Consider the following 21,287-nt stretch of genomic DNA (forward strand, 5'->3'; position numbering starts at 1 on the left):
AGCACTATAACAATAGCGTGCATGCAGCCTTATGGCAGGCTATGAGTTAATGCCTTACCAAAGGGCACTAGCGCATTGATTTGGTTTCAAACCCGGGTCACCGGATAACGAGGCCACTGCTCTACTGACTGAGCTATCGCGCCTCCTCGAATAGCCTAGAAAAGCATGTCTTTACCCAGTCCATGACCGAATTAGATTAGCATTGAAAAAAAAGACTCCTTCATGCATGTACATAAAGGCTCATTAACATATCACTTAATGCAAGCATTAAATGCTTCACATTTATATATTTTACAACAAACACGTAGTAATTACGTGTAGGACCTTTGTTGCATACAGAAACTTTTTTTCATCCCCACTTGTTCACTGCAGTTTCCTACATCATATGTCAATGAGCCATTATTTTGTAGTGTACAAGGTGTAAAACAATAGGCCTACTGTTGAACCACTTTAGGCCAAATAAAAAAAAAAACATGTTTAGCGTCCTGTTTTTTTGAAAAATAGGAAGGAGGAGGCCTTTTTTTTTTTTTTTTTTCTTTCAAAATGGCCGCTCAAAAAATTTTTTCAAGATGGCCGCCGACAATTTTTTTTTTTTTTTAAATCAAGAATAGAGCCATTTTAGCAGTGTTTTTCATGTTTTTTTTCTTTAAAAAAAAAAATTAAAAAAAAAAAAAAAATTAAAAAATTTCAAAAAAAAAAAAAAAAAAAAATAGGAGGCGGCCCCCAAAAAGGAAGCGGGCGGGGATGCTAAACATGTATATTTTTTTAAATGGCCTTATGGTGCATCATTGGCTAGTACAATCAACAAAATATCCCCCTTAATTCATTACATACCAAAACTATTTCAGCATATACATGTATAATATACCTTAATAGCTCAATGTAAACTTTATCATTTTGAGATCAGCTTTTAAATGTAATAGTATGCATCCTTTAAAGAAAAAATTCCATAAAAGTAAATAAAAGTGACATCCAAAGTACAAGATATATTATTAATACAGTGCCAGTTCTTTATGCAAATACTGAATGGGTGTATGTTTTATCAATCATGTTTAAAATGGTGCAAAAATCAGGTCACAAATATAAGCTCTTTGACAAAGACAGGCACCTGATCCTTTGACTTGTGGTAGAACTTAAAGCCAAGATATTTTTTTCCATACATATAAAGTAGCTTGACTTACTATTTTACATGCTGCTATATTTTTCTCAGACATTATCATAGATACACTCAAACGTTTAAAGATAAACTTTAGTACTGGTAATGTGATGCATTGTGAAAGAAAAGGTGTGGAAAGGACCAGAAACAGTTGATCATGTAGCATGTAAGTATTGGTGTGCACTGCAAGGTTCTGGAGTCATCAAAATCACAATAAATTTGACCGAGTCTTGGTAAAGTAACAAGCACTGTACACAGAAAGCTATAGATGGGACAACACACATGGTGTCGGGGCTAGTACTACCTTGATTTTCTTGTCTTTCTATGCTCATTACTCAGCCAGTATACATTTTCTTCCAAAATTGTTTGGCACATGTCATTTATTTGTAATCTTGAACATTCAGTGTAAGTTTCGTTTGATTCTGTGAGAATTAGTTTTCTTTTTTTTTCACCAGAACTGGAGTTTATCTTTAACCGTCCGGTATCCGACCGTCCATGGCACTATCCGTTTTCAATTTGACGGTTTCGTTCACACATTTTTTTTAATTTAATTTTTTAATTTGTGTTTTTATTGGAAAATAAAAAGAAATCACATTATTTACAAATAATTTACATGATTAGAAACAAAATCACTGAACAAAGAGGGAGACTTTACTGTCGGGCATGCATTGGAATAATGACTGGGTTTCCCTTTGTTTATGAAGCTAATAAATCAAGCTTTGCCGACATTATAGTCATCATAAGTCAGCCCCGACTGTTGAATGTTGAATTGCAGAGCAACAATCTACCAGATAATAATCAATTGCAAGATTGCAGATTGAGAAGTTGACTGGTAAAACTAAATTCCCAATTTCCCAATTAATCTTCCAATAAAAACACAAATTAAAAATAAAATAACAAATCGTGTAACCGAAAACCGTCCCTTTTTCATTAGCGGTTAAATGGAATTGGAAATATCTGTGATGTTACAACACTAATTGAAATATTTCTTCAGGGCTTCTCCTATTTTGCTGCTACCTACATTGTGCAATGTATGATGTAAATGCTTTATTCCATGCTTCAATTGTTACACATTTGATTGTACATATATTGTGATATATAAATTTGTTTGTACATTACATTTTATTGCAAAGTGAAATAAATTTGAATTGAAATTGGAAATTCTTACTTCAATGCTTGTTTCTCCAATTCTAGTTGCTCATTTTTGGCCTCCAGAAGTTGCATTTTATCTTGAAGCTTGTTGACCACTTTCTGATACTTCTGCTTTCTCTACAAGGTACAAATACAAAGATGACAAATTCATTACAAAATATCCACATAAACCCACTTGCATTATACTTTCATACATGCCAACATTTGAAAATCAGAAATCTGTACAAATTATGCTATTTTCAAAAAAAGAGGAACAATCCTAACTCTCCTATTCAATACTACAGACAAATTTGTACAGGAAGAGGAACACCTGCATTAAAATGATAATTATCTTCTCCCAAAAAGAGGAATGTTCCTCTTTAATCTGAACAGTTGGCATGTATGTACTTTATTAAACTGTCTTGTTTTTCATTGGTATAGAAGTAAAACATAGTGAAGTAAATGGCACTCAATCTTGTCTGCTATGTCTGCTATGTCACCTACAAAGTTTCATAAAATTATGTACCGGGTACTTCTATAAAAGCACAATTATGTATGGAGTCTACATATGGACTTCTCAGATCTTCATAGAAAAACCAATGTACATTCTGCATAATATTCTAGGCCTCTCATCAACCACTATTACAGTTATAAATTGACGACCAGTATTGCCAATTATACACCACTATAGCCACTGTGATATGGCATGGGCAGCGCGTTGCTCTTCGCAATGTGTGTGTATTTTGGACAAAGGTGTATGTTTATATTTACTTTCAAATGTATTTCTTAAATAATAATAATAATGATTTGTGATTTGTATAGCACATAATAATCACTGATGACAATCCTCTATGCGCTTTACAGTATTACATTCATACAACTTACATTATCACATACAAATTACATATTATGCCTACATTATTACATACAAATTATAGAAAATTGCAATTTTACATACAAATTACAAACTAAATTTACATCAAATGATATTCCACTACATCAAATAATAATTAATTTGAAAATATATAAGTTTTGCTTACATTGCAAGTAACTTAATTTTTCTTATTTCTAAAGGTAGAGAATTCGAAAGTACAGGAGTGGACACTGACAAGGCTATGTTGCCATACGTCTGTGTGTTAGTAGGTATAACAGAAAGAAGATATTGTGAGGATGATCTGAGGTTGCATCTTGGTGTGCACTGATGAACAAGTTCTGATATGTAGTGTGGAGAGGGGTAATTCTGAGCTTTTAAACATTTAACATACAATGAATATCTTTAAAAATACACATTTTCAACTTGTAACCAATGGAGATTAAACAATATAGGTGAAATTGGGTCTCCAGAGCGAGCGCCTGTTATGAGCCCTGCTGCTGTATTCTGGATTCTCTGAACACGATTCAATTGCTTTTGGGGTAGACCATAGAATAGAGCATTACAATTATCAACATGGGATATGATCAAGGAGTGAACAAGGATTACAATAGATTTACGATTAAGATAATGCCTAATCTGTCCAATTTCGCGAATGGCCGAGACAGCTGATTGACAAGTCTTGGTGATGTGATCTGACATTGACAGATGCCTGTCCATGATAACACCAAGGTTGAGGGCTTTTTGGACTGCAGGAATGTTAACTCCATCAACATTGACAATAAGAGAATGTAGTGTATTGGGAACAAATATAGACATAAAATATCACGTCAGTCTTAGAAGCATTGACAAGTAGCATATTCATGGTCGAGCCACGCACTCCCGCCACTCATCCTCTCCAAGCGCTATAGTTCTCCTTAGAACTATAAGTTAAGAGAGATAACCAACAGTCTTTTTCAAGACTATACCAACAGTCCTTTTCAGGACTCCTCAATCCTCCCTCTCTCTCACATGGTGCACCCGCAAGCCTACTGTATAACATGTTTTTAGTTGACCACAATATGTGACCCGGCACCACAAAACCAACAAAAAGTCGCAACCAGCGATTCTCCGTAATCAGCTAAAATGTCACTTTAGGTGAAAAAATAGATTTTTGTTTTTTTGCATTTTCTGAAAGAGTGGTCTTTTCTGTACATAGTATCAAAATTTGGAAGTCTAAAACATAGTAGAAGATGTGTTTTAAACGGTTTTTCTAGACCAGTTTTTTTTCGCACAGCCTTCGGTCTCTTCCAAAATTTGATCACTTTTCCCGAGCGAAATTATCGTAGTCCGGAAATGGTCGGTCGTTGCTAACGGGTCGTGCTACGCGGGCTGTGATTGGTCCGTTATAGCAATCAGTGCGGCGCGCCATTTTGTTTGTATCCGCTTTCACATCCGAGTTCCAGATTTGCGTTCGTCTTATATTCTCCGTTAACGACTTCGAGTAGCTTGAGTTGTTGCATTTTCAAACTTGTGATAAAGGATGAGAAAGAGTTGTTGCATTTTAAACTTGTGATACAGGATGAGAAAGAGTTGTTGCATTTTCAAACTTGTGATAAAGGATGAGAAAGAGTTGTTGCATTTTCAAACTTGTGATAAAGGATGAGAAAGAGTTGTTGCATTTTTAAACTTGTGATAAAGGATGAGAAAGAGTTGTTGCATTTTAAACTTGTGATACAGGATGAGAAAGAGTTGTTGCATTTTCAAACTTGTGATAAAGGATGAGAGAGAGTTGTTGCATTTTTAAACTTGTGATACAGGATGAGAAAGAGTTGTGACATTCCCTAAATAATTTTGTTTTCATTTCTGTGCTTCCAAATTTATTCTCCCATAAGAGTTTTGAAATCAAGTTCTTATTGTAAACACACATTCACACTCTTGATATCATCATTTTGCTTACAGCTATCATAATTCTCCCCCTTCTTTTCCCTCTCTGTCTCTCTCTCTCATTCTTTCTATTTTTCGTTATTCTATGTTGGTGTCTTTACTGTGTGTCTCCTGCCTTTCTTTATTTTTATACCACTTTCTGGCTGGTATTTATGAATTGCTTCCATTAATTATCATCAGGATGGCTACTGGAAATGAAAGAGCAAGTCATAGTAAAAATACTTTGAACCTCCTGTGAGAAAGAAAACAGTATGGGAATTAAGTATAAAGCAAGTTCATAATGTGGTTACAAATAATTGCCCAGATGTATACAAAAGAAGATAGGTGACAAGCAGTGTTTAATATGTAAGGGGGAACAAAAAGACTCCGGGTCCACCATGAATAGGCATTGTCTAGTGCAGGTGTCTCGGCACTATGTTGCAGTTCACTTTTTAATCTGTCCAATTACAACTCTATACATTTACAACATAATAACTTTTGAAAGACTTAAGTCCACACATTGAAACCTCAGAAACATAATGAACAGACTATGTTTGACCATCAGGCCAAATTTCAGCCTAATCTGAAAATCTCTTCATAGTGGTTGCTATGGCCTTTTGATTCACCCTTCTATTGATTTCCCTGTGGTTTGCTTGCTCCGCATGCTTGAATAGCCCCAAACTTTAAAGCTCTCTTTCTCACAATTTAATACCAGTAACCTCCCTCACCAGCTCTTTTCATTCACTAAATTGAAAGGGGTTAGGAAGCTTCAATTTGGACAAGTAATATACCATTTTAATGAGGAGAACTTCTTCTTTCATAATCAGATGAAATCAGGAAAATAATTTTTTGCGACTTTTTGTTGGTTTTGTGGTGCCGGGTCACATATTATGTCTTTAATGCAGGCATTGATACGACAAACAGCTACATGTATGTTCCTACTATACTTCTTGAAGGGAAAGAGAGATAAACCTGAATATCATCTGCATATATCATACAATTAAGACCATGAGCCTTGATGATATCATAACTTTTTCATATTTTGATGAGGGATGTAAATCAAATATACCATGCACTATCCTAGCGGAACTGGTAAAGTATATGGTGACTGGCATAGTGACTGTTTTCTAAAACCGTTTTCACACTGGCAAAATTTTGCTTAACCCCGTACTTTAGGTGGGGTTAAGCTTATTCCACTTTCTGTTCAGACTTGTATTTACCCAAGTGGGCTAGCCTTACCTATAGTACAAGGATAGCCGGCCCTGCAGGGCTAACAGGGCTAACCCCGCAATTGTGACGCTAACTCCTGCTAACTCCGCAAGTGCGTTGCCAAGCAAATGAATGAGAACAGAAACGAAACACAGTCTGGTACTACGCAATGGAGCGTATAGCAGCTGGCCAGATGCGAAGTAAGGAGCCCACTGTCCAATCAGAGACGACGTATTAGCACTATTATTAGCACTACCGGTGCGATAGGTCATGTGAAGCGCGCTTATTGTGCAATGTTATGAAGCGCAGCTGCAGAAAATGCCCCAATGAATATTCACAATATAGAGTTAGTCCGGGGCTAACGAATTGCAGTGAGAACAGCATGAATTTTCTTATTCCAGAATAGGTGCTAGTACGGGACTAAAAACGGCGTGTGTGAAAAGCCAAAAAAGTTAGACCGGGGTAAAGGATAGTATGGGGCTAAGCAAAGTACAGGGTTAAGCAAAACCAGTGTGAAAAGAGTATAAGTGCTAAGCCAGTCATCTCAGAGAATCCATAATGTAAGCCTGAACCTCTCAGTGCATGGTATATATCATTACTATGTCAAGGGCTATAGGAGAAAATACTTCCTGGGTAATTGACCTTTTGAGAGCAGAATGAAAGCATAAATGCATTGAGTTAAAACAGAAGTCATAATAGGAAGATGTGCTGTGCTGCATATTGCAGAGCTGCCAACCTTGTGCGACCAAAAACAGGAACCATGATGGCAACAAAAAAGGAATTTCAGGAAGAAAAAAAGGAACTCATTAAAACAAAACTTACAAACAGGCACGACACACTTCCAATGCAGAAATGTCCATTCCTCATGCTGTTTTTTACATACAAGCAAGTATTTTTTTTTTGGGGGGGGGGGGGTTATTTTGGTATTATCGGCATTTCATTCTTTTTAAGAATATTTTTCTCTTTAAGTATGTTTTTAAGTATGTTCTAAACTTAGATTTCTATTTAATTTGTGATCAAATCAACATTTTAGAGCAGTTGATTGATGTGCGGTATGTAAAAAAAAAAAAAAAAATTATGAAGAAAAAACGTACTACCGTAATTTGGAGGAAAAAAAGGGAGTAATTCCTGCAAAAACAGAATCGTTGGCAGCTCTGATATTGCCTGGATAGGAAAGGAACCGTGCACGGAATGTTGTACACAAACTAAACTACAAGAATGTGATATAAAAATTATCATTGGGTTAAAAACAATAAATACATTCATTTACCTTTGCATGTGCATTGGTTGTATCATCCCTCTGCTTGTGAGCTTGCCTTGCCTGGCCTTCCCGCTCATCTAGTCTTCGTTCCAGCTGTGTCTTCTCATCTAGCCATGTCATCTTGTGCTGGGACAGCCTCTGATTGGACAGCTCTGACTCTTTTTCCATCGCAGCCTTGGCCAAGACTAACTCATTCTGATACATCTCCAAAGATGCTGTGAGATAATAATAGATAATTTGACAGAATTCATTACAACGATTGTAAGAGCAGGTCAAAGGTATTCGGTCACTTGGTGTCCTATACCTTACCAAGTATTGTGGAGTTCTCAACATAAATTGACATCAAATGTGTCATTTCACATCATATTTGGTCTCATCTAAGCTATGGTATTACTATTAACTTAATACTCAGACTATACCATCATATGTTGGACAAAATGCCTTGGACTTGCCTACAACCGGTATTTACATGTCACCTTACCAGCTGCAAGGAACCACTAAAAGCACTTTACTAAAAGTCTGAAGTTAAGATAGACAGCTCGGCCTTTTACATTTTTTATATTTTGGCCAAAGCTAGTTCATCTCAATCGGCTACATTTTAAATACAATTTAATTAATGGACGTAATATATCACTAAAAGTAGTGGAAGAGCAGGTGACTGTACCTTTGATATTATCATTTTCCATCAGGAGTTCTTGTTCTGCTGCATGTGTATCCTGTAGCTCAGCCTTCAGCCTTGTGCACTTCTCCCTCAGCTGTGTGCTGATGGTTTGCTCGTGTTCCAGATCTTTCAACGATGTATTATGATGCTCTAATTTTGTTCTAGATTTCAAAGACGAGAAATTTAACATGATGAAAAACATTATATATTGTCACTTTCTTCAGTGCAATTCAGTTAAATCTATTGTGCGTGCACTCTGGTCTATAAGTTTTCACTTTTTGTTGTTCATGTCATATACTTGAAAATCATGAAAAAACCAAAGGCATTACAAGCTGAGTTACTCCAAGAAAATAAAAAGTAAGGTTCAAGTAGCATGTAAATTGTTGATTTAGTAATTTCCAAATTGTTCTCTAAATCACTGTGTGTATGTAGAACATCTATGTCCCTTTAATGGGATAATGCTTTAACTGAAAGGGTACTTTAACCCAAGAAAATTTCAATGCCATACATATACAGTTTATACAAGTAACATTCACTTCTAATGGGATAAAACTAAGCTAATCACCAGCTTCAAATTAAACAAGTATTAAAGGTAAAGACCAGTATTGGAAATGCCCCAATTTCAAAAAATGAAATGGAAGCTCTCATTACCAATCATGTGAAAGAATATGTTTTGACTAATACATGATGATAACAAATTTGCCGGGAAACCGCCTACTAATTCATATATTTGGTAAATTTGTTTCTCTCATGGTCTGTGAGAGATATAGGGTAGTCCCATATACATCTTTCTGTGTATAGTGCTTGTAACTTTACGAAGAATGGGCCAAATTTCTTATCATTTTGATGATTCCAGAACCTTGCAGATGCTAGATAGGTCTACTAGATGATCAACCTTTTCTGATCGATTCCACGACGTTTCTTTCACAATGCAATCGCATGACCATAACTGGTCTTTACCATTAATGGTTGAAACTATTCCCATAACTTTTTTTGTTTGGTCAAACAATATTCAAACACAAACTGTGATTTATCCATGTTTATCTACACACACGATATACGTTCATCTTTCACAGTTTATTCTAAGAGAACTTATGGAATGAGACACGAGTTTAGTAATAGGATGGTGTCATCATGAAGCTTCATCCCTCTTTCATTATCATTGTTTACTCTATTTCCTTCGGGAAGTGCACAACGGAATTTTTCCTCATGTAACACCATCTAAGAAAGAAGTAAGCTTTTACTACATCAAAGAAAGTAACATGGCACTTAATAATTTAGATGACGCCTTTATGAAATTGTGGCTACTTACTTTATAAGCTGCAGGTCTCTTTCAGCTTGTTCACATCGTTTCTCAGCTTCTCTGATTCTTTCTTGTCCGTTTTCTTTGTCTGCATATCTCTGGGATTCCTCGTCTATCTTTAGCCTCTCAAATTCCTGCAGACGACCCTCCAATTCCAACCTGAGTATCCAAATACAAAAGCCATATTCGTAATGCATTGTTTGAATTATGTGTTGGGAAAATAAAGAGTACCTCATTTCTAAAGCATTCATTTCAACACAAGACATGTTTGAATAGAATCGTATGGAAATGATAATTACGGTTATCAAATAAAAGGTCATTAAAAAAATATTTAAAATAAATCAATGCAATTCTGGGAATGTAGTCAAAGGAAATATTTGTACATTTCATTCCATCGCAATTTTAGTTTAGATTTTGGAAATGGGGGGGGGGGGGGAGGGGAGGAGTAGTCCTTGGAAATATGTGTATGCAATCTATTCCAACCTTTTCTTATTGTATTTGTTGATGTACTATGTGTTTTTTATCCTTTGTAAAAAATCCTGTGTTCCTGGAAATGAAATAGCATTAACAAAATAATAATTGTAAATAAAATCTAAATTTCTTGAAATTCCAATGGCTGGTGAATAAATGGTCCTTACTTTTCTCCTTCTAGCTTGTTGATCCTCTCCCATTCTTCTTCTCGAACTGACTGTACCTTCCTAGCCACCTCCCTCTCCTTGTCAGCAACGGCATTGGTCTGGGCATCCAGGGACTTCTCTAACACCTCGTGCTTGGCTTTCAAACCTTCAATCATTATACAGCAGAAAGAGAGTTGTACAATCATGAGTGTTAAATACATGTTTTGAGGACAATTGCTGATAACTAATATTTTTCTCTTTATCTATAAAGTGTCCTATGATAGAGGTTCTATGACATTTTATATAATTACCTTTTCCCAATTACTGAAATGTGTTGTTGAAAAATTGATCACCGGCTATGATATTTTTCGCTTTATATTTTGGTAAGACTTGCAGTATCAATAACTCAGTAAGTTTTTTCCCTATTTTTAACTGTGCATTATCAATACTAGTGTGCTCAATTCTATTTTGCAAGTTGAAAGTAAATTGCACACTGGCCTGCTTGCCCAGGATTATCTTCACTGTGTCTGTGTTTTATCAATGAAAGTCTATACCATAACATGTAGTGATTTTCATGTCATGAGTATATTGCACACCGGCTTACTGGTTCTCTTTCCAAAAACCCTGAAACATAGTGCCTCCAATAACATTTTCGGCAAAGACTCTGGATTCCAGCAATGCATACACTTTTGATCTTGAATCATGTAGTTTTTTTTGTTATAAAAACTAACTTGAATCCAATGCATACTTGCCTTCCAATTCATTGACAAGACCGTCTTTCTCCCTCTCCAACTCTCCCCCTGTCTTCATAGCGGCCATCTTAAGATCAGTGATCTCCATCTTATTTCGGTGCAGGGTCTCCTCCATGCGACTGCGTAGCTCCATGTTCTGTTTCTCCAGGTCGTGGGTCTTTGTAGTTAGACTCCGATGGGTGTCCTGAGAGAGCCCAAGCTCCTTGGTGAGCTGCTCCATGTGGAGCTGAAGTGACTCCTTCTCACTCTGGCAGACAAGCAAGAGACGTTGGCATTTAATTGTCAAGGCACAGGTTCGCTTTACATGACTCAGTTTGATAATGGACAATTCTCATTTTGTAAGACATTGTATGTTACATCTTGATTGTTGTTGTACATAACAATACAGCTGAGGAACATTGGACAAGTCTTCAAATGACCAGCAGGATAACGAGTAATAGAGTAAGAACTTGTAATGGAACATGCTAGGTAAGAGTAATAGTAGGTCCATTTCAAAGATTCTGTTATAAAGTTTTAAAAAAAGACCAAACACAAGCACTGTCTTTTGCTTCCCACCCCCTATTTTCCCTCCCTCTTTCTCCCCCTCTCTCTCTCTCTCTCTCTCTCTCTCTCTTTTCTCCTCCTCCTCCTTCTTCTCTTTTGTCACTCTCTCTAAATCTCTCTCTCGGAAATGTGAAATATTCATCTCTGTGTTGCACACAAGTACCCCCTAACATGACAATTCCCATTGATGCACACACCTGAAGCGCCTTGATGTTAGTAGCATGTTCAGATAGTTGTCTAGCTTGTAACCTTGATACATGGTCCGACTGTAGACCAGATTGCTCTCGTTGGGCTCGTATCTCATCTAACTCTGTTAGCAGGCCTATAGAAGCAAAGAAAGGATGTGATTGCAGAGGTAACATTGTAAAGGCTCTTTCACATATTGTCTGATTAAAACCAGAAGGGCGTTAACTCATGGAGCCATAAGGGTGTTAACTCATGGAGCCATAAGGGTGTTAACTCATGGAGCCATAAGGGTGTTAACTCATGGAACCATAAGGGCGTTAACTCATGGAACCATAAGGGCGTTAACTCATGGAGCCATAAGGGCGTTAACTCATGGAACCATAAGGGCGTTAACTCATGGAACCATAAGGGCGTTAACTCATGGAGCCAGAAGGGCGTTAACTCATGGAGCCATAAGGGAGTTAACTCATGGAGCCACAAGGGTGTTAACTCATGGAGCCACAAGGGTGTTAACTCATGGAGCCACAAGGGTGTTAACTCATGGAGCCACAAGGGTGTTAACTCATGGAGCCACAAGGGTGTTAACTCATGGAGTCAGAAGGGCAGTAATTCATATCATTTCACATAGAGTTAAGACCCTTCTTGCTTCAAACAGAGGATACGATGCTGTAAACTGTAGCATTTTCCCCTCTTTATAATGACGCAAGCTTGATATGACACACAGATTGTATAGTATGCGAACTACTTTTGTTGCACGCAGTTATTTGTTTCACCCTCACTTGCAGAGCCAAATAATAAAGCAAGCTTACTATACCATGATTCAATGAGGGACAAAAACACCTCACAATTGATTGAAACAGCAAAAGTAAAAATGCTTTCGATTTTAAAGAAACTATGGTAGTCAAATTACCTTAAAGTGACTCGGTAACATTGTTGAAGGTTGATGAATAAATTGCGTAATTTTTGTATGAAATGTTACTTATTATATTCCTTCTACTGTACTTACCCTCTAACATGCCAAAAATCCTGAAAAAATTCTCAAACCACAAAGATATTTACGGTTTTCTTTGAAGGTGTCACTTTGCGACACCCGCTAACAGTGATAAACAATAAATTCTCTCAACCATTTTTGAATTTTCCCAATTGTTTTTTCCATGAAAATAAGACAAAAGACAGGCTTTTAAAAATCTGCCAACAGTTAATTCATTGCTTTGTGAAGATTTAAATTCACCTAAAATGTAATTAAATTGTAATAATATGGTTGGGAGAATTAAGGAATCGATCAGATCAGTTTTTCCCAATTTTTATTGTTAATATTGGTCCGCTTTCACTCAAACTTTCAGATTATCTTTATTTGTACATCTAGCATTGAACTCACTACCTTAGCACCATTTCCTCTCATCTGAACAATGTTACAAAGTCCCTTTAAGCAAATTTGGGGAGTTTTCTACATGATAACAGCATCAAACTTTGAAAAAGAAGTCCCATATTGATGTAACCAGGGGATTATAGTTTCACATGATATCTGAGGGACATCGAGAGAGTACTCACCCTTGACCTTGAGGTTGAGTTGTGCATTGTCCCTGTATAGAGTACGGACCTTGTCACTGTCATGTGAGTTCTCCTGACTGTACTTGGCTACTATGGCCTCTTTATCCCTATGAAGATTTTTTATCTATAGATACAAGAGGATAAAATAATATACAAATAACGCACGTCCCAGAGTGCAATAGCGGTGAATGCAGTACGCGCGAGGTTTCTTTAGATTGGTGCCGCTCTGTGCAACGAGCCGCTTGCGGCGAGTTGACAGTGCGAACCATCTGAAGAAACCGAGCGTTTACTGCATTTACGTTTTGCACAACAGGGTCAAGTGCGTTATTTGTTTTATAAAATAGCGACACAAATAGCAAAAACGAAACTTTAGATCTAATAAGTTAGAGTCTACGAGAGTTCTATCTAGATCTAACTGTTATGTTGGTTCTACTTCTAATTAGACTCAGACCTTGCAGGCTTACCAAAAAGTCAATGGGATTCATTGCCTTGATTAAAAATAAAATCCATACAGTGGGTCTAGAGACGAGTCTACATCAGACAGCTGAAATTCCTGGCTTCATTATAAAATCCAAAAGTCAAAACAGGCCTAAATCCAAGGCAAAAGTAAAATAAAAATTTGCTTTTTAATAATACCCCGCTGGCCGCTCTAGCTAGCTAGCTAGAGCTAGCTACGCGTACGTTGCGCTGGGGATCATGGTGGAGCGTACAATATTAGCTACGCGTAGCCTACAATAATTGCAATGCAACTCGAGGGAGCGCGTACTACACGTACGCGCGCGCACTGGATCTCCATGGTCACGCGTACGCACCGTGCAATATAACTTTTTACTGCGCTTTTTCTGCACTCATTTCTGCAAAATCGTGCTTGCATCAAAATTTTTTCAATGCCATGTGACGCGTATTGACCAATCACGATGCTTAAAATACTAGAGCCATTTTATAAAGACAGAATAATACAACATATACATTAGATAGACGACATGTAGTTATTATCAATTACGATTGTGTTGGTGTTATTTCTTATGGTTATTTCTATAACCAATAAAGGAACGATACACTTTAATATAAAAAAGCAACCAGAGGACCTACATACTGTACATCTCACATGCACAATTTCGCCCACCCACACTATAAGACCCAAATCACCAAAACTCATTCCTGCCACGTGCTATCCATCAAGTAGTGGAATGGACTCCTCAAGGACGTCATTGAGGCCAATACCATCAAGACTTTAGTGTCAAGGTTCTCACAATTGGGAAAAATAGCCAATCAGCAAGGTATGTATTCCAATTATTTGTTTGTTTACAAATCTGTTTTACTAACCCTCAACAAGATAAGTTATTTAATTAAAAAACAAACCAAACTACTGAAATGTGCAGTGGTGACCTCCATAAAAGTGACAAAATAACCAGCTCGTTGATTGCAGTTGCTCATCAGGAAGAAGAAGCTTTAAGCTCTATTCAAAGGACTTAGTGATAAAGGATTAATGCCTTACCAAAGGGCATAAATACATCAATTAAGCTTCAAACCAAGACCGCCTTGTTTCCATGTTCTACCCTACCACTGAGCCATCACATGTTCAATCAAAAAAGCCATTTAATCTTAATATAAGTAGTAATTTTGTCTTTTTTATGTTCAACAATTACAACAATAAACAACAACAACAAACAAAAACAACAACAAATTCAGTGTACTATGATACTATTCTGGGATTTTGCCACGTACAAAGAGTACATTTCTAAGCGTACATATGGAATTAAATATTCTGATATGTACAGAAATCCAAGGGAAAATATCCTTTTGAAAATATATCCTCATATGATATCATACCTCTGTTTCATACTGCATTTTAATCTCCTCCACAACTCTCTTATGCTCTGCCTGCTCGTGTTCATACTCTGACTTAATGAATGAATTTTCATAACGCAGCTTGTTAAATTCAGTCCTGTAATGCTCCACATCTTGTTCCAGCTGGGTAAAACGTTCTCGAAATGGCTGCTCAAGATCTTCAGCTATTTTCAGTTTGATCAGCTCCAACTTGTCTAGTGTTAGAGCCTAGAAAGAAGTGGGGTAAAAAAAAAGCACTGAAAATTACCTACTTCACCATGGCACCTCGCACTGATGCACTGCACATTATCATCCCTGGGGGTGTTTCAAGATCCTAAGTTCAACTTATCTTTAAGTTGGACTGAACAGTTACGGAAAGCCGTTAGCATCTTTGCAAATATTTTGTAAAATATAATATCAGAGGCATAAAATGTTGATTCAAATTATTCATATTTTCTATTATCAAGGAGATTTTATGTTCTTGATGTGGAATTTATGAAAAGTCTACGATACTTGAATTTCTGCTTTTTAACATATTTCATTTTAAGGCTACAAATGGCTCTCCATAATTTTTAAGTCCAACGTAGAGTTGTTCTACTTAGGATCTTTGTGAAACACCCCCTGGATAACTTCTAGGAGCTGCTGAAAGGGATTATCATTTCGTGGTTTAAGAGTCAAGGAGAGATGACATTAAGGGGAAAATAACTTCTCTCTTGATGTTCGGAACTAACATCTTTTGGCAAGATATTAATCTGTATTTGTCTCTCTCCATCCAGATGATGTAAATGGGTACCCAGTAGATATAAGTTCCTTGAATGCCAGAGCACCTTATCAAGGTAGCTCGGCTAAAGCCAGGGTTTAAATAATAGAGTAAAAAGAAACATTAGTACTAAGTGCTATGTAAATGTTACCATCGCTATGTTACTATTATTATGTGCAAAAACATATTCAAGTTAAATTTTCATGTTCAGGTTCAATTTATTCAATTCCAATAAAAGCATGTTACATTCAAGTCATTCCTTTACAATCTGATAAACAGGAATACAGAGCAGACTTTGCAAATGATTATACAAAATGTACATGGTATCAAGAATGCTACCAAAGACCAAAGCAGTCTTGTCGTAAGAATTCATTCAAATGAGTTTCTTTAATTCTACAGGATAAACTGAAAGAAATCATGTTTAAGCATTTGAGGTTTAATATTACCCCCACCCCCCCCCCCAAAAAAAAAAAAAAATCTAGACTCACTGTTTTTCATGTCACAAAGGTTATGGTTTATCAGTAACTCCTTTTCAGCTTACCTGTGCCCTGAATTCTTCAAGTTCAGCACATTTGATTGCCAATTCCCTGTTGATTTTGTTGACTCCTTCCTGAAGCCTTTCCTCCATGACCTGACAATCTGCTGTAACTTGCTCAAGTTCCCTCTGCAATCTGCTATTTTCATCCTGTAATCTAAAGTGTTTGAAATGAATAATAATTTTTGAAAATAAAAGAGAACGGTATCACTATTATATATAGGATTTAAGAAGTGTGAACATTATTCAAATTATTTAGCAAATGATGTTATTGGAATAGATGTAAAGAGTAGATTTTTAAGCACTTTGTCAAAATGTAATTTTTAAACCATGTACCCGTGTAGGCTAACACTGAAAAGAATTTGTTTTGACAAAGGATCTAAGCAATTAAGAATAAATAAAGGTACCATCTGTAAACTCACTTTGTGTGTTCAGCCTTGATCATCTGATAATTTGTCTTGTGCATCTCTCCTCTCATCCTCTCATCAGTCAACATCTTCTGCAGTTCCGTCTCCTGGTTCAAGTGAGTAACGGGTCTCTGGTCCAGGCCCTGGCTCAGGCCCAATCCAGACGGTTGGCCAAGACCCAAGCCCAGGCCTGTGAACTGTCCCATGGTATCAGTAGACGTGAGAAGGGGTAGTCCATTTGAAGACGGGCCTATGAAACCTGGTCCTAGACTGGTTCCTCCAGGGAAAGCCATGGTGCTACATAAATGTTTGTAATAAAAGCTTGGATAGTTAATCCGTCATATAATGGGTACCTGATATGCTTGAGCGCTAGTTACTTTGGCAGCTTGGCTACAACCATGAGCGTCAGAGCCTGGCGGATACTGGCGCTATATAAATATCCATATTATTACAAGTAGTATAACATACACGTAGTCTATAAATACATGTACATGTATTTGAGTTCCTCCAGCAATTCAATGACTTGAGATTAAAAGACTCCACAGGCCCTTTGATAAGTGAACTAGGGCCTCTTGCAAAATAGTTGTGTTAAAACACTTGTTAAAAATCAAACACAAGAATTAATTTATTGGTTGAAAATCAAGTTGCATTTATGATTATATGATATGTTTTGATCAGTTACAGTTTTTATATTGATCAGTTATCAATTATTTATATAACTTATACATTTTTTTTTATCAATTACTTTTTACAATTATATTCTCATCCTTCATTTCTCATTCAATACAATACTCAGTTAATGACTCACAGATTACATCAATATCAATATTTATGGGGAAGCCTGCCAGACCGGCAGAGCCGGCTTTTATTCGAGTTGTATCTTCTTGAACAATCTTGTTACATAATGCCATATAATAAATGTTTTGAACATCAGATGAATTGATCTGCTTTAATCTGAGACCTGTATGGGGCTTTCCCTTTTTGCCCCATGCTCGGACCGATTCCCTAGGTTGAAAAAAACAGAGATAAACTAAAGAAGGCAAATGCTCTGGAAAAACCTAGCATGGCAAATCATCCAAATAAAAATTATCTACTATATCTTTATACCATCAACAAAACACCAAACTATTGTTCTTTCTTAAAATTTTCAATTGAAATTTGTGTCATGGATCTGGTGTCTCCCAAAGCTAGGATGACTACCACACCCATTTTCCTCTCTATTATGCCTTTCTGAACATTCTTGGAATCCTTTCCCTCTCAATTCAATACAATAACATTCACCTGCCTAAGTTATTAAGACCATCCCGCCTTGCGGGATCGTGGCCTCTCACCCCACCGCTATTACGTAATCATTAAAAGGATCCGCATAGGTCTAGTAGAGGTCTATACAACATTTTCCTGCTAGGGCCTACCGTATACGTTGTACCGTAGGAAAATACAATTATAGCCTAGTCTAGAGAGTAGAGTGGTGGAGATGTGAAATGCAGGTCTGGAATAATGTATGGTAGACTCAAGGTCTAGTCTCTATATCTGAAAATTGCATTCATTTATTGTTTTAACACACAAAAATGACAAAATGTTAAAAAACAGTTTACCTCTCACGACATGCACAAAGCTAAACTAAAAGCAAGCAAAGCTCTAATCTCTCTGGTAATGATTAATCCTGGTACTTAACTCTGGTACGGAGAATTACCTAACAAAGTCATAGAAGACAAGCGCGTAGCCAGGATTTCATTTTAGGGGGGGGCGGTAGTGAGCACGCGAAGCGTGCGAATCACTTAAAGAGCGCGCAAAGCGCGCTCCCTAGGGGGGTGGGTGCAGGGAGGGGGGAGTTTCCCCCCTCCCGCGCGAAGCGCGGAAGCTTTGAAAGAAGACGATTCGTTGTACCTTTCTCGACTCATAATCCTTGTCTGAATTCAGTCCCTCCCCTCTCTCGCGCGAAGCTTTGACGTTTCATTAAATTATTAGAGAAAGAAGACGATTCGTTGTACCTATCTCGACTCTTAATCCTTATCTGTATTCAGTCCCTCCCCTCTCTCACGCGAAGGTTTGACGTTTCATTAAATTATTAGAGAAAGAAGGCGATTCGTTGTACCTTTCTCGACTCTTAATCCTTGTCTGAATTCTGTTCCCCCCCCCCCCCTCTCGCGCGAAGCTTTGACGTTTCATTAAATTATTAGAAAAAGAAGACGATTCGTTGTACCTTTCCCGACTCATATTTCTTAGTTTGAACTCAGTTTCCCCCTTCCCGCGCGAAGCGCGGAAGCTTTGACGATTCATTGTACCGTTCTCGACTCCTTTTCCCTTTTTCTTCCTAGATCTACGTCCTCTTTCTTTTTTTTCTTCTCTTTCTCTTTCTTTTTTTTTTGGCCGGCGTTTTGGGGGGGCGACTGCCCCCACCGCCCCCCCTGGCTACGCGCCTGATAGAAGATAACGTAAAAGTTACCGATACACAATCGTCAATACCAATTTCAGGTTTTCAGAATACCGCCCCAAGTACACAACCTGGCCGGCCTTTCTGCTGTCGAGCTGTCAGCTGTCGAGCTGTTCCGACACCCTCAACTACCGGCTACCGTAGCGGTGGCGGTACCGTACGATTTAGTCGAAAAGACCCGAAATAACCCTTGAAACTGTCGATTCGGGATATTATGTAAAATTTAAAAATGATTGTAAAATATATATCACTTACACATTCATCTACATATCAGTTCATGAAGGTATCCCCGGTACGGTCCGGAAAACACAGGACGGCGATATTTAACGTCTTCTTTGTGTCACTAGTCTTACCGTCTACAATTCAAACAATCTAGCTGAATGGGGAGCACGCATGCGCAAATGAAGATGAGCTCGAAATATGTTTATTTTAATGTTTATGTTTATGTTTTATTGACTTAATCGCCCACGTGGGGGTATTGTGAGTAAACAACACAAATAACGATGGTGACAAGATCGCAATTTTAAGAATTTGCCGACAACAGTAATCTCGAAATAGTAGAATAATAGTAACTTTAAAAAAATGAAAAATTAATGATAACAAGCACAGTTATCAGCTTGGTCACTGGCAGCCAAACTTTGAGATATAAGGTCAATAATCAACATCAACAGTGCTTATATTTATGTATGGATATAGTGCATTTATGAAAAATGATAAATGCCATATCCTTTAAACATTTTAAGGTAAGGCATCGTATAATGCACACAAAAAATTAATGACTCAAAAGACACCCCGCCCATAACGTCCATAAAATAATTATTTCTAAAAAAGAAAGAATTCATATGTCTTATTAATTCTTTAAGTTACTGCTAATTTAATTGCTATATATCTCAATATTACAATTATTTGATCTATCGGCTCCCGCAACCAAACTCTTTATATTTATAATGTGCATGTAAGCAAAATCATTATGTTCATTCATATTAACAACTCATTTGTGACCGTTAAATCCATCAGCCAAAAGTTTATTATTTAAGAAAAAAAAATCTGAAAAGAGCAGATGTAATCAACTCATTGATAGAACTCAGTGTCAGAAATACTTGATGGGTACTGAGAAACCCTATTCCATTGCAGAAGACTGGAAGTAAAGTCCATTGGATTTTGTATAGTATGTTTATATTTAGTTATTTCTAACATAATAGTTGAATCAGATCTTGGCATTGGTACCAAATTAATCAAATAGATATTTTGTGTTTAAGTTGCTAATTAAAGAACAACGTTGCAAACCTAAAAATCGCTGCCCTGCTGGACTGGTAAAGTATAATTATAACAAATCCAAGTTTATACACACTTGGAAACTTTCAATAATACTTTTGTAATGCCTGTTTGTGCTGGTTTTCAAAATACAGGGCGTTTAAGTAGAAATGAATTATTTATCATCAATTATTTTGTTTCAAAGAGCAATGTCGACACACGAGCTCTTCTCTGGGTACATTAAAGCATATTATTATCAAGCTGAGCACCTACACTGACAGAAAACATTATTTTTGCAATTAAATACTCTTCAAAGTTTGAGTATATTATGTTTTAAAACATTTTAGCATATGTATAATGGAGACTCAAAGGAGAATCGTGTTGTCAGAGAAGTTGGGGGCTCGTCTGAAGAAAGAAGAAAGTCGAAAAAGAAAAGAATAACATGAATAAAGTAAAGAAAACACTTTCTAAAAGGCCCCATTCGAATAAAATGCTTTCAAATTGATAAGAATGTATTTTATTCGTGAGAGACAGAGTCAATTTTGGGAAAGGCATCTACACGTTTACAATGGATGTGCATGGTATAAGATTTCAAATGCAACAGAAAATGAAGGAAACTGATCCAAGTACATGTAGTATCAAAAGCAGTGCCCCCCCCCCCCACTCCCTACTCAAAAAGGAAAAACTAAAATGTGATGATAAACAAAATAATAAAAGGGAAGGAAAAAGAAATTATCGCAGATTGCCAATCGTTCCCGTACCCCCCCCCCCGGTTGAACTTTATTGATATGATAGTTCTAATTCTTTTGAGATTTGATCTAAATAAAGGAGCGAGGATGGAACTGGGCGAAAGCCCCCCCCCCCCCCCCGAAAATGTAGTTATTAGCATATTTTGTTTTACTCTAATACATGTCAAAATTT

General features: G+C 36.9%; 1 protein-coding gene across 3 annotated transcripts in view; it reads right to left on the reverse strand.

Annotated features, from left to right (window-relative positions):
- LOC115923157 (centrosomal protein of 83 kDa-like) overlaps positions 1 to 19,499 on the reverse strand; it is a 28,749-nt gene extending 9,250 nt beyond the window's left edge. For 2 of the 3 annotated variants that reach the window (XM_030983458.1, XM_030983446.1), the window contains exons 1-12: positions 19,368 to 19,499; positions 16,694 to 16,975; positions 16,278 to 16,428; positions 14,980 to 15,204; positions 13,147 to 13,270; positions 11,607 to 11,731; positions 10,867 to 11,113; positions 10,136 to 10,280; positions 9,507 to 9,656; positions 8,198 to 8,355; positions 7,543 to 7,748; positions 2,325 to 2,425 (exon numbers count right to left, since the gene is read on the reverse strand). In XM_030983458.1, coding sequence (XP_030839318.1) covers positions 2,325 to 2,425; positions 7,543 to 7,748; positions 8,198 to 8,355; positions 9,507 to 9,656; positions 10,136 to 10,280; positions 10,867 to 11,113; positions 11,607 to 11,731; positions 13,147 to 13,270; positions 14,980 to 15,204; positions 16,278 to 16,428; positions 16,694 to 16,975; positions 19,368 to 19,375 — 1,922 coding nt within the window. In that variant the 5' untranslated portion in view covers positions 19,376 to 19,499. Of the gene's footprint in view, positions 1 to 2,324; positions 2,426 to 7,542; positions 7,749 to 8,197; positions 8,356 to 9,506; positions 9,657 to 10,135; positions 10,281 to 10,866; positions 11,114 to 11,606; positions 11,732 to 13,146; positions 13,271 to 14,979; positions 15,205 to 16,277; positions 16,429 to 16,693; positions 16,976 to 18,273; positions 18,298 to 19,367 lie in introns of those variants that run through there. The other variant, XM_030983452.1, reaches the window with a different exon arrangement.
- Positions 19,500 to 21,287: the final 1,788 nt, after the last annotated feature.

Source organism: Strongylocentrotus purpuratus, unplaced genomic scaffold (assembly GCF_000002235.5).
Source record: "Strongylocentrotus purpuratus isolate Spur 01 unplaced genomic scaffold, Spur_5.0 spur5_contig_829, whole genome shotgun sequence".
In the NCBI taxonomy this organism is placed as follows: domain Eukaryota; kingdom Metazoa; phylum Echinodermata; class Echinoidea; order Camarodonta; family Strongylocentrotidae; genus Strongylocentrotus; species Strongylocentrotus purpuratus.